General features: G+C 39.7%; 1 protein-coding gene across 10 annotated transcripts in view; it reads right to left on the reverse strand.

Annotated features, from left to right (window-relative positions):
• The window catches only part of eml1 (EMAP like 1), a 63,528-nt gene that overhangs the window by 24,468 nt on the left and 25,172 nt on the right, over positions 1-13,888 (reverse strand). For 6 of the 10 annotated variants that reach the window (XM_017302616.2, XM_017302614.2, XM_017302613.2 and 3 more), the window contains 2 exons: positions 2,153-2,335; positions 1,904-1,957 (listed from right to left, as the gene is read on the reverse strand). In XM_017302616.2, the coding sequence (XP_017158105.2) occupies positions 1,904-1,957; positions 2,153-2,335 (237 nt within the window). Of the gene's footprint in view, positions 1-1,903; positions 1,958-2,152; positions 2,336-5,637; positions 5,687-13,888 lie in introns of those variants that run through there. The other 4 variants (XM_017302619.2, XM_008400015.3, XM_017302615.2 and 1 more) reach the window with 2 other exon arrangements.

Genomic DNA, 13,888 nt, shown 5'->3' on the forward strand with positions numbered 1-13,888 from the left:
TAGAGTAGTCATTAGCTGAGCGCTCGCTCTCCGACTCGGATCCGGGTTTGGCTTTTTGTTTTTCAGCAGAGGCACAAACTGAATCGTCCGAGTGAAACTCAGAGCAACTGAACTGGCAGCGGCGAGCTGATCTCTGATCCGGTTCTGCTCCCTCTTTCAGAAACACATCAGGTGTGGAGGGCGTCACAAGCAGCCCTCCGTTTCTGTGTGGAGAAGAAACTGTTTAAATTGGACCCATTATCCAAAATTCACATTTTATTTTAACCTGTTTTTCTATTTCCATTTGGTTCTCAACTGTTTCTATAAACGTCCCAAACGCTTAAAAGAAAAACATTAATTGATTTTTGGCAATGATTTAATGTTTTCTGGGGTCTAGATTCGAATGAGCCTCCTGGTTACCTAGCAACCTCAGCCCAGCCCATCGCCTAGTAACCCAAGCAGAGTTCCAGCATGTCTGGTCAGCTGGTTTTACTGCTTTATGCTCTGTTTTGTTGTTCAGTTACCACCCAGAAACCCCTTTCTGCATTCTTATTGGTTGTGCAGGAGGCTCCACTTCTGCTTTTTAAAGCTGTACGGTTGTATAATTGCCCATCTGTTTGCTGCCATTTTCATGCGTGGGTGTAAACGTTGAGTTGGAGGCGTGGCCAGCAGCAGCTCATTCTGAACTGAGCAGACTAAAATCTAATTATCTAAGGATGATTTTGTGTAAAAAATTTAATAAACATGTTTTGTAAAGTTCACAAACCAATCCTAACCTGTTCCAAGGAGGCATAATAAATCAGCTTCACAAACACATGGAGAACTTTTATTAAACAGAGAAATAAAAATGAGACTTATAATGTTTTACAGAAACTGTCAAACAAGAATAAGAAACACTGAGCAGCAGGTGGAGAAAAGGAGAATCTGACTCACATGAAACAATCAGAGTCGTTTCCCAAACTAACTCACACGACACGATAGTGAAAGTTGGTCACAATGAGAGAGATGCTGTATATAATACATATTCTGAATATATTCTTATAATTTGTGTAAATTAAGCTTAAATGTTTAAGATTGTATTTTCAACTAAGAAAATCACATGAGCTCATCGACTATTGAGTCAGATCTCATCACTTCCTGACATTTGAGCCCGAACGTTGGTTCTGGAACAGAAGCTGGCAGCATGCAGGCAGACAGACAGACAGCAGCAGTGGCAGCATGCAAAACAATGCAACAAGTGCAGCCTGGACAGACGCAACATGTGTAATAAATCAAAAATCAGCAGCAGCAGAGTTCAACTTGCAGGTGTGAAGGTGAAAAAATCAAGACGCCATAATTTTCAAGGAAAATGAAAGCTGCTCCTGGATTGGCTGCTTTGAAAATGCCAGCTAATTGTGTGTCAAGTAGCAGTGAGTTAAAGTATTTTGGATTCCCAAGCTGCATTTTCTTAGCAAAAAAAAACATTACTTTAGGGTGTCGTAACTTTTTCCTCAAGTAAAAAACTGTTTTGTTTTTCATTCCTGCTGTTTAAGTGAAATTAAATCTTTCCAGATACACATAAAAAGAATTAGACATCAATTTCTGAACATGACAAACTTTATAGTAAATAAACGTTACATTTACAAATAAAATATTTTAGAAAGGTTGCATTTTTCATTTTGTGTAATAATGTGAATAAATTATTTATTCTCATTAACTTATGTAGCTGTAAGTAAAAACAGAAACAACATTTATTGTCCCATATGGAGCAAATTTATGTTTAGCAGCAGAATTAGGTGTAAAATATATAAACTACAAGTTTCAGTAAATTAAATCTGTCTTCTAATCTGAACATTGTGCAGCATATTGAGGTGAAATGTTGCAGGCAACGACTGAAAAGTGCACAACAGGCCCGGTGAGTGCAGACAAGCTACAGCCGGCCTACCTGACTTGCCAAAACTGCTGTCTGCTGATGGGGATTTTCTCATCTTAGTGGGCTCTACCGCACAACGCAATTAACAAAACAACACAGTCATGGAGGAGAAGAGAGTGACAGCTGGTCAGAGGAGTCAAGCAGAATCTGAAGTAACTTCAGCAGGAAGAAGAAACGTAAAGGAAAAGCTCCACAAACAGATAAAATCATGTAAGGAGAAACAAAGCAGAGGAAGAAGTGAAGGTTCTGGTTCTGTGCTACCTTTGGTGGGTCCTCTGCGCGACCCCATGGCCTGCTGCTCCTCTGAGTGGTTCAGCCTCCGAACCACGTCGGCCAGAGCGGACTTGAGCAGCTGGATCTCATCCTCCTGCATCTGGACCCGCTGCTCCAGGGAGGCGATGCGGTCCGTCACCTCCATGCTGCTGGCTGCCGACGCACTGTCATCTGAGGAGACAAGATATGTCAGCGTATTACAAGGGAACCCATCAGGCAAAATTCACATTTAGTACGTTTTTATGCTTCCATTTGGGTTTCTACTGCTTCTAAAAACAGTCAGAGTGCTTAAAGAAACACCAAGCTGTTTTTTTTGGCAATAAGTTAACGTCTTTTAGTGTCTGGAAAATCCACCGGATTGCTAAAGGTGACCCGCTATGCTTCCTTGAACAGGTTAGGATAGGTCCATGACATCATTCTTACATAATGACGTCTCTGTTCCGCCTAGTTTGAGCTGTTTTAGGGCCTCTTGTCACTCTAAATCTAAATATGCTGCTGTTGGCCACAGCCCCTCAAAATGTGTACACTTTTACATGAACAGATGTGAAATTATACAACCGTAAATCTTTGAAAAGCAAAGGTGCAGCCTCCTGCACAGTTAGCAAGAATGCAGCAAGTGTTTTTAGTATGGTAAGTCAACAACAAAACTCTTGTCTTTTCCAGCAGCCACTGTACAGCACATACAGTGGAAGAACCAGCTGACCAAACATGCTGGAGCTCAGCTTGCTAGGTGACCATTGGACTGTTTTTAGAAGCAGTTGAGACTCAAATAGAAGTACAAAAACTCACTAAATGTGAATTTTGCACATTTGAAAGGCACTTTGATGTTACCTAGCAACCCAACCTGAGATCCAGCACATTTGGTCAGCTGGTTTTATCGCTGTACAATGGCTGCTGGAAACAACAAGTGTTTTGCTGTTGACCAACCATCCAGAAACTACTTGCTGCATTCTTGTAGGTTGTGCAGGACACTCCACTTCTGCTTTTCAAAGACGCATGGTTGCATAACTGCGTTGTTTTTCATGTGGAATAGTAAACGTTAAGTTGGGGAAGCGAGGCCAGCAGCAGATTATTTGTATTTAACGTAGCAAGAGGCCCTAAAACAGCTGGAAAGAGGAAGACCTGAGCAGACTAAAATCTCATTCTCTAATAAGGATTTTATGCAAAATAAAATGAAATTAACAAGTTTTGTATCGCCCGTAGACCTACCCTAACCTCTTCAATAAAGCATAATAGGTCACTTTTAGCAGGTAAACTTTGCCTTACTAGAGAGAAACCCAAATTGGATGTTTGGTTAATCAAAGATTTGTTTTCGAATGTCTTCCTGGCCTCTCATCAAGCCGAACAGATTATTATTTTGTCCCCAGCAGAAACGCAGATCGGGGGCCGAGCACCGGCCACCAGTGCCCACTTCATTAATGATAACGCATGCACACCCACTTACCCGGGGTGTCCTCCATTAACACTTTGATGTCAGGGTGGGTTGTTGAAATATTCATGTAAATCAATGCCGTGTTTTCCCCACAGATTGATAATAACAGCCTGATGAATGATTCATGACGGCGCAGACCCACTCAGAATCTGAGTTCGACCCCCCGCCGCCTGACAGCATTACGGAAAAGCCTCTTGACCTCCGTAAATAACATCTTCAAACAATCAGCTGCAGCAGTTGTTGATTTCAGATGCTGAAAGTAAAGTGGCATGATGAGCTCCTGAGGGCTCATGAAAGCTTTTTAAAAGGTTACATCCCCGACCGAGACTCGATCAGATCTGAAATAAAGAAAACAAATCTTTCCAAACGAGTATTAGAACCGCAGCACCCATTTTAAAAGGTTTTGGTCAATAAGTGGGAAGAAATTTAATGCGTCCTTGTTTCTCTTAAAAGTCAAGTAGATTTTATTTGTATGTAGCCTCACAAAACAAGACGCTCTGTTCTTTCATAAATATAAAAATGCCTGTGCTATATATCGTATGTCGACATTTAATTAGATGCCAGAAAAGGTTGTGCTTCTCTTTCACAGTTCAATCACAGCTCTTTCACTCAGTTCGATTTGCAAAATTTGTTACATTTTCAGCTGCTGCAGTTCACTTTCACACTGCACTGAGTCAAAAAAATAAATCTTTGAAAAACCTGTTCCCCTCCTCGCCAGTGGGGGCGATGCACCAAAAACCACTAAACAAATCGACACAAAAAACCTCTGAAGAAGATACTGAGCTCGACTTCTTCTTGAAATCTAAACAAAAATGGAGAGGCGTCAGATTTTAACGGTTGTAGGAATTTTATTCTGTTTTTAGTAAAAGACAACGAGCCATTTCTCCTGCTAGCGACAGATTCCCGTATTTGTTTGGGTTGCATTTACCCAGAATGCCCTGCACTGTAGTCCACTTCCTGCTTTTGGAGCAGTCTCCAAACCACCAGAGTTCACTTCAACTGAACCGAGATCGAGGTTTGTAAGCGGACCAGATTTCGCTGTTTTGGTTCACTTAGAGTTCAATTACACGTTCACAACTCAAACGAACCGGACTTTCTAGACAAGCTTTCAGAAACAAATAGCACAGATATTTATAAAATTAAATATTCAGCAAGAGGTTGCTGAAGAAAGTTTGGTGGTTCATAATCTTAATGAAAACACCCGCCTTCCTCCTCTGATTTATTTGTGTCTACTAATTAAAGGGGCAGCGAAATGTAAAATCGACATTTTGAGCTTTTCATCATATTTAATGTTATTCCCTCATCAAAAACACACTTGAAATGTTGCTGTGATTCTTTCATGCATGTTTAAGAAGTTGTGCAAGACACCTAGGTGGACCTAGCCCCGCCTTCGAGTACAAAGCTCCTCCTTTTAGCCGCAACTCAGAAATTTTGAGACTAATCTCAGAATTTTTTGAATAAAAAACAAGGTAATTTCTGAGTTTCAAAAGTCGAAAATGTTCGACCCAGTGCCACCTTTGAGGCATCGCTCCTCCTCGGAGCTGCAGTTTCCAAACTTCCGCCTCACAGACCAGCCGTCCCCAGCAAATCTCCCACTCTGCTCCTTCAGACTAGCCAGCAGAAATTAGTAAACACCTGGTGGAACTGTGCATCAGCTGAGCTCATTACAGGAGCTACTTCTCAGTGCAACACTGGTAAAAACATTGCTAAGGTTAATAGAGGAACCATGTTATGATGACTTCCTGAAGGCGGAGGAGTTTCAGAAAGCAAGAGTTTATAAAGAGATACAAGTCCAATTTCAAGGCATTAAAAAATGTCTTTTAAGCCGTATTTGATATATACAGCACTCTTTGACAACTGAAGTTATCATAGTTCCATGATTGTGCTATAAAATGACTGGAAAATACATAACACTGCCTCTTTAAAACTTCTATAACAAAACATCAAACCAAGCTTCCAAGAGCAATGACGTCTTCATTAATTTTCTTAAAAATAAAAGCATACATGTTACGAGAAAAGACTTTAACTGCTTTCCTCTCACCTGCAAATATCTCACCGAGGCAATCCATGTACATGTTTATATGTGAATGTCTGTCAGGATGTGATTTCCTCAGATAAAGCTGCTCCTGTCTGCTGAGAATCTGCTGTGAGTCTGTTCTGTACACAGACAGCGACGGTGTAGCCGGCGTACAATGACTGGGTGTTACAGCTCTGAGCCAACATCCTCCGTCTGTCACCCGGCTCCAGCCAGTCAGAGAAGTTCCTCCAGAAAAACAAGCAAAAAAAGCTTCCTAATAACACCGTCACATACTTTCTATCCAGAGATTCACATCACTGAGGTGTCAATCTTTATTTAGCAACACATCCATCACAGTGTGGAGACTTGAACATTGTTCAGTCTGTGGGAGAGAGGATTACTGCCCACTAACAATCTCCAGTGGGGTCTTCACACCTGTCAGCCATCATCTCTAATCACATCATCTCTGTCCGTCTTCCTTAGCTTCCCTCCAACTTTTCCCCCTGTCTGTCCTGGTTTCATTACTGGACCAATAAGTGGCGGGGTCACAAAACTGAGACCGCGCTCCCTGCTCACCTTAATGGATCTGGGCATGCTGGTCCCCATTACCTCCCCCTGGAAAACGATGAGATTCAGGCAGGCAGCCGCAAGCTTGACTGCATGTCCATCACCGCAGCCACAGGGGGCAACAGGAAGGGCGAATACAAAACCAAACCTGCTTGTCTCTGTAAAGGTCACACTGCAAAAACACAAATATTACCAAACATTTTGGTCTAGTTTCTAGTGTAAATATTTTGAAATAAGGCGAAACTAAATTAGAAGTAACTTTTTAGCCAAAAAAAGAGCTTGTTTACAGTCAATAAATCCTTAATATTGATGAAAAACTATAGTTATAAGTAAAATAATCTGCCACTAGAACTAGTGACTAAAAACCCATGTTTAGAGTTGCTTTTGAAACTTACTCAATGAAACATTAATCAGCAATCTGATGTGTAACGACGGCAAAATGTAATGTTTCAATTGTTGACTGTGTATTTTATGACTTTTTATTTTTGTGATTCTATTATGTCTAGAGCATCTTGAACTGCCTGGTTGCTGAAATGTGCTACACAAATAAAATTTGATTTGAATTTTGACTTGATATCCTGTTGAAAAATTACTTCTAAGTTAGTTTGGTTTTATTTTAAGTGTACTAAGAAATTCACACCAAAAAGTAGACCAAAAATACTTGGTGAGATTTTGCATTTTTGCAGTGATGAAAAGCATTAGCACAGCCTCCTGCGCAACCAACAAGAATACAGCGAGTGGTTTTTGAACGGTAAGTAAGCAACAAAGCAGTTGTCTTTTCCAGCAGCCATTGTACAGCGGTAAAACCAGCTGACTAAACGTCCTGGAACTCAGCTTTGGTTGCTATGTGACAGGCTGGGCTCGGCTGGCATTGCTAGGCAACGGGGTAGTGCCCATCAATTGTGACTCGACATTCTGGAAGCTTTTGAAACAGCTAATTTTCAACAAAAAACATTAACTTATAGCCAAAAAACATCTGGGTGTTTTTTAAAAGCTTGTGTTGTTTTGATAAGCAGTTGAGACACAAATGGAAATATAAAAACATGTAAAAATGTTAAATTTACATAATACGTTTCTTTTAAGGATGAAAAGCCATCCAAACCCACTGTCCTCTTCTTAAATCATCTGCTAACTCTGATAAAACCACAAAAGTTGAGCTACATCTCATTGACTTATTATAAAAATCAGCAAGAACGGCTGAACCAGTTAAGTTTATCTTTTTTATTAATACATTAAGACATTTTTAAAAACTGCATTTTGGGTTTACTCAAGTTATCTTTCTTTGAATTGAAAGCTCATAAGTGTAGCAAAAAACAAAACAAAAACACATTAAATCGTTTTTACGATTATATGCAAAACAGTAATTTAAAAAACACATGTGAAGCTCATTCCACGAATGCGGAGACTCCAGCTGTGTTCAACGTGTTGGACCTTCTCATGAACAGATGGTTAATGTTGAACATGCCAACAATCCACCGACGAACAGGCTGGTTAATGTTCGCTTTCTTTGCTCCAGCAGAGCAGAAACGTTTCACCAAGCATCAAAAAACCTGATGGAAAGTTCAGATGGCGGGAAAAATCTGTCGGAGGTTCTAAAAATCCACAAGTATTTGCAAAAACAAAAAGATGATGAAAGTCAAAATGGCCGCAGGAAAGAGCCTGTTAAAACACTGACTTCTGTTTGTTTTCCAAAGCGCATGCTGGGTGAAATCACCACTTCTGGCATATCTGCTGGACGAACCCACCGACAGCTGGTTCCAATTCCAGAATATTCATTTGTTTGTCCAGATGGTGCATTGCCACTGCAACTTCAGCTGGTGAAAATGGTTCCTGCAGGACATCAACTTTTCCCAGTGAGTCTCATTTGTTAAAAGAAACATCTGAACTCACTTTGCTGCTGGCTTTACTATTGGAGGCACCGAACGTTACTCAACTGGCTTGAAGACATAAAAAAGACGCAACATTCTGTCATGGGTTTCTCATGATTATTGGTTTAGTAGATCATAATAATTTCACCAGTCAACTGCAATCATTTTTGAGTTAAACGGCTGGATGTCATTAGTCCTGACAGTAAACTGAAACACTTAACCAAGAGAAATGAGAAAAGTCAAACTGCTTCTCCTAAATATGAGGTGGACTTATTGGAATTATTATTCAAAATTTACGCTTCACTTGTTTTTATACTTCGATTTGGGTCTCAACTGCTTCTAAAAACAGTCCAAGATCTTAAAAAAAAACCTCACCCAGCCGTTTTTGTCAATAAGTTTGTATTTTTTGGTGTCTGGAAAATGAGCTGCTTCAAAAACCTCCCAATTGTTGAGTCACATTCAGCAGGCATTGCCTGTTACCTAGTAAACCCAGGCAGCCCAGCACCATCCCTAGCAACCCAAGCTGAGTTCCAGCACTTCTGGTCAGCTGGTTTTACCACTGTATGCGCTGTACAATGGCTGCTGGAAAAGGCAAGTGTTTTGTTGTTGACTTACCATCCAGAAACCACTTGTTGCATTCTTGTTGGTTGTGCAGAAAACTCAACTAATGCTTGTCAAACATTTACTGCTGTTTGGGTAATTGTCTGATTCTGGTTCGTTGAAGCAGATTCAGATGTAAAAACTTCATATTATTATTTATATTCCCATTCCATTAACCATAGAATTGCACAAAGTGAAATTATGAAAACAAATTAGCTTAATGGATTTTTTTTTGGTTTTGGACTAGGATGAGGTGGTTTTTTGGCCATAGATGTCTTTCACAAAACTGCAATGATCACAGTTTCATGTGATCAACAGCCAGATTTTGCTACTGGCAAAAACAACAAAGAAGATAACAGGAAGTGGTAGAAAAATTATGGATTGTTTTATTTTTTATTTTCCCCAAAACTCAGCATATGTAGCTGCTCCCAAGGATAAGCGGCTTGTCACTCCAACGCCTGAATGCTAACGTCTCCTCTGATGGCTAACAGACGGTTAGCGCTAGCATCATGGATTAATAATTAATAAAATCTCATATAACTGTTTGCATCCATTGCTGACATGTTTTTTAACGACTTACCGCGTGAACAAACGTATTCTCATGTAATTTTATTTTAATTCCTTACTTAATGGAAACACAGTAACTGCGAAATTGCTTTTTTTCAACATTACCAGAATACAAGATTTGTGTGGATTAGTAGTGGAAATGCAGCTAATGATGCGTCCCACGTATCGTCTGCGGTCAGCAGCAGGTGATCTGCTGATGTCTTTGAAGCGAATTAACTGGTCAGTTGAGGGAAACAGGTGCCTGATTACAACCCGCCGCTAAAGGCTCGTTGGATAACAGAGAAAGAAATCCTCACATGTAAGACCTGAAGGGGGATTAAAGAGCAGAAAACAAGCAGCACAGAGGGAGGGGAGAGCAAAAAAAACAAAGCAAAGCAGACTGGGCGGCTTTATGTGGCAACACAGCACCACTGAAAGAAGGAAACTCTGCATGTACAAAGGTCCGCAAGGGGTCAAAGAGGAGATAATAAGAGGCGAAACAACCCCCACGAAGGGTTAAAGCGCCATCCTCCTATCAGTCACATCCTTCCTGAAGTCAAACTCGGGTCAGACGGCTGCCCCACCTTCATCCTCTCACCCTGACAGGAATGGTGACCTCAAAAAATAAGATGTACCGCTGTTTCAGCAAAATGCATCATCAAGGAAGAGAAGATCAAACATCAAGGGTTTGTGTCTTTAAGACTAGAGATAGTTTCCTAATTATGGATGTTTATTTTACATTCATATATATAAATAATGATTTCATTCATATGTGAAGTGCTTTCATTTTTTAAAGGTGACCCATTATTCTTCCTTGAACATGGGCTATGCAGAATATGTTAGTTAAATTTTTTGCACAAAATCATTCTTAGATAATGAGATTTCAGACAGAATGATTCCTTTTAGAGTCTCCTGTCACTTTTAATCCAAATAATCTGCTGCTGGCCACGCCCCCTAACTCAACGTTTACACTCTGACGAGTAAATATATACAACTGTACATCTTTGAAAAGCAGAAGTGGGGCCTTCTGCACAACCGGAAAAATGCAGGAAGTGGTTTCTGGATTGTAAATCAACAACAACAGTTGACTTTTCCAGCAGCCATTGTACAGTGCATACAGTTGCTAGGTGACTTAACAATTGGGTTGTTTTTGAAATGGCTCATTTTCCAGTCACCAAAAAACATTAATTTATTGCCAAAAAATGGTTGCCTGGTTTTTTTTAAGAGGTCGGATTGTTATTAGAAGCAACTAAGTCTAGTTTTCCCAAATGGAAAAACAAAAACGTGCAAAATGTGAATTTTGAATAATAGGTGTCCTTCAAATTTATAAAGTGGAGATTAACACCTTTTCTATGTAAATCTATTTCTAATGTGGGTAATAAAATCAACAATAACAAAAGTATTCCACACAATAGACATAAATTACATATTTCTAACTTTTGAGTTGGGTTAAAAGAAAATAATTTTATAATAAACTGTTTTCGACCAGGTGCATCCGACAAGGTTTCTAGTCAAAGAAATTAAAGAAGGTCTCCAACAATCATTAATAGGGGAGATAAAACAGACCTGGAATGAGTATTTACAGTTTTTCAATTAAAATAAAAATCAGTGGACTTAAACAACATGGCTTCCATGAATTGTCACTGCGTAAGACTCCACTGTTGAAGAAAAACCCTGTAGTTTGTGGAAATCCCGGCAAAAAACTAAGAGATTATGATCTAGTCAGATGAGACCAACATTAAACTCCTGGTGTTGTTGCACATCTCGTGTTCAGAGGAGAAATTACACTGAAAAACATCATTCCAGAAGTAAAGTTTGATCATTTATATAACCAAATGAATGGCAACAGAAAAATGTACAAGAACGTCCTTGATAAGAATCAGAAAATTAAATGAAGCAGGATTTTTCAGCTTGATATGGATCTCAAATGCTAATTATTTAGCACTTGCTAAATAATTAAATCCAATTTAAAACATATTGAAAGGAGTCAAGATAAGAAGATCTGTCACATGTCTGATCAGGTTTAAAATGGGAAGATAAGCGTTTCAAAATGTTCTGAACTGTAATGTTGAAGCAGCCTCCACAGATAAATGATTAAAGATGAGAAACAGAGGGCAGTCCAGCCACAAAGCCAGAAATAATTGGCAAAAAAGAAGGAAAACAGACAAAGACGTGGCTTCCATTAACCCAGGAACACGTAACATATACACCATTATCCCAACACGCTGTTTAACAAAACACACGCTGTCCTGCCAAAGAGGAAGTGCAGAGGGATTAGGAGGATATGTGGAGCAGATCCTACTGAATGTCAGCGATCCCTAAAGTCAGAGCTTAGCTACGTAGATCAGGTTTCTCTCTGCCTGTGAAAACCCTTTTTTAACTATCTGCTCGCAATTATGTCCTCAGAAAACGTCACAAACTATTTAAACAAAAGAGAAGAAGAAGCTACCTGGTGAAATTTATTACATTAGTGACATTTAATAAAGTCAATACGAATCAAAATATCAAAGGAGTTACGTTTACTCAATTACATATACTTGAGTAAAAACATACTTTTTCTATGCTGTACTTTAACTTTAGTAATTTTATTATGAAGTATTTCTACTCTTACTTGAGAAAAATTTCTGAATTTTCTATCCACTGAATAAAAAACATGTTTTAACCAAAAACTCACCAGAAACACAGACCTGCAGTTTTTGTTACTTATAAGAATTATTGTCTTTTATATCCTTAAAAAATGAACATTTCCACTTAACTTTAAATTTTGGTCCATCTGATGATGTAATTTTTAAATATTAAAAGCCTCATAATTTGATCAGCTACTCAGTACTTGAGTAGACAAATACTTCTACTACCTTTTACTTTTACTTGAGTAAAAATATGCTGATGTTACTCTTACTTTAGTACAATTTTTGCGTACTCTCCCCCCACCTCTACAGATGCAGTTTTGAATCTATAACATAAAGAACCATTTTACAGGAAAAAGAGTGTCCAAGAAACAAAGGTGAAAGTGGAGAGTGAGTGTTCATACAGGGAAAAATAAAAACAGAGAACAAGTAAATAGGTTAAAAGCTTCTCTAGGGAAAAATCAAAGTGAGAAAAAAATTCCAGTTTATTCCTTTTTGTAGCTGTTCTGCTAGGCAGCAGTTGTTAGCATTGTTGCTAAGTTCCTGGGCTGGAATCCTGGCCACAGTCCAACACATGCTAGGCTAACTGCTGTCTCTAAATTGCACTCAGGAGTGAGAGTGTGTGTGAGAAAAAGTGTGTTTGTCCTGTTTGTCTCTAGCAGCTTATTAAGGGTGTATACTCTCATCGAATGACAGCTGGATACTGGCACCAGTCCACCCACCACCCAGCAGAGATGGATGGATTTTCCAGAAGCTGGAAATGTTAACAAGAATTTGAGGTGGATTCCCACCAGACCCGTTTAGTCCATTTAAATCAAACTCTAGTTCATGAATGAATCAAATCTGATTCAGCCAAAAAAAAAGAAAACTCTGGTCTGCCTACAGACCTCGGTCTCAGTTCAGTGGAAGTGAACTCTGGTGCTGTTCGAATGCATATATGAACACCAGGTGGTCTAAAAGCAGGAAGTGGACTACAGAGCAGGGCATTATGGGTAAAAACAACCAAACAAACTTACTAGTGGGAGAAATTATAGTGATTTATAAGCAACAAAAAAGAAATCCTACCTCCGCTAAAATCTGACACAAGTCAATGTTTGTACATATTTTGTGTAGAAAGAAGTTGTGCTCAGTGTCTTTGGAGGTTTTCATGTCGTTTCCTTGAGTGGTTCTTGGAGCAGCGCCCCCAAAGGAGAGGAGGGAAACAGGTTTTTCATTTAGCTTGGATTGTTTGACCAAGTGCAGTGTGAAACAGAACTGCACCAGCTGAAAATCTAACAAATGTTGCAAAAAACCCCAAAAAAGCAGGAAGCAAACAACAATGCAGGGGATTCTGGGTATATACAACCAAAACAAACATGCGTGAGTCTAGAACTAGCAGGAAAAATGGCTCCTGGTCTTTTAGAAAAGACAAAAGAGAAATCCCACAACCACTAAAATTTGACGCCACTCCATTTTGTGAAGCAGAAAGTTACGCTCATATCTTCTTAGTCTTATTTCCTTCAGAGCTTCTTGGTGCAGCGCCCCCACAGGCGAGGAGGGGAGCAGGTTTGATACAGTGCAGTGTGAAAGCAAACTGCAGCAGCTGAAAATGCAACAAATGTTGCAATTTTGCTCTCCAATCGAAACGAACTATCGGCTATAAAAACACTCCAACTCCTCTCATTCAGTCCTTTTCCCTCCCATCAAAATAAACCTCAGTTTTCTGAGTGGCATAGCAGATCTGCAAAAATAACAATAACTCTCATTTTCACATAAATCCCCTGCCACAATCTGAATCAACAACGGCGTGACAAACAGCTGGAACCAGAAATCCTCTTCATTAGTGAGACTTTCAGGACCCAAACGGTCCACAGATGTACTGAGTCATGGCTGGCAGCAGCTCAGGCTCTGACACAAGCCTCGCTCTCAGTCTCAACCTTTCCTCACATAAAACAGGCCTTTGTCCTCAGCAACAAACAGCCAGGAAGGAACAGGAGGTCCATCCAGAGCGAAAGCGAGCGTGGATATGCTGATGTTCCATCCTGAAACACTGCCGATACAGAAAACATGATTTCCATACAGCAGAAA

The sequence above is a fragment of the Poecilia reticulata genome, chromosome 22 (assembly GCF_904066995.2).
Source record: "Poecilia reticulata chromosome 22, P_reticulata-male-v2, whole genome shotgun sequence".
NCBI classification, from domain to species: Eukaryota; Metazoa; Chordata; class Actinopteri; order Cyprinodontiformes; family Poeciliidae; genus Poecilia; species Poecilia reticulata.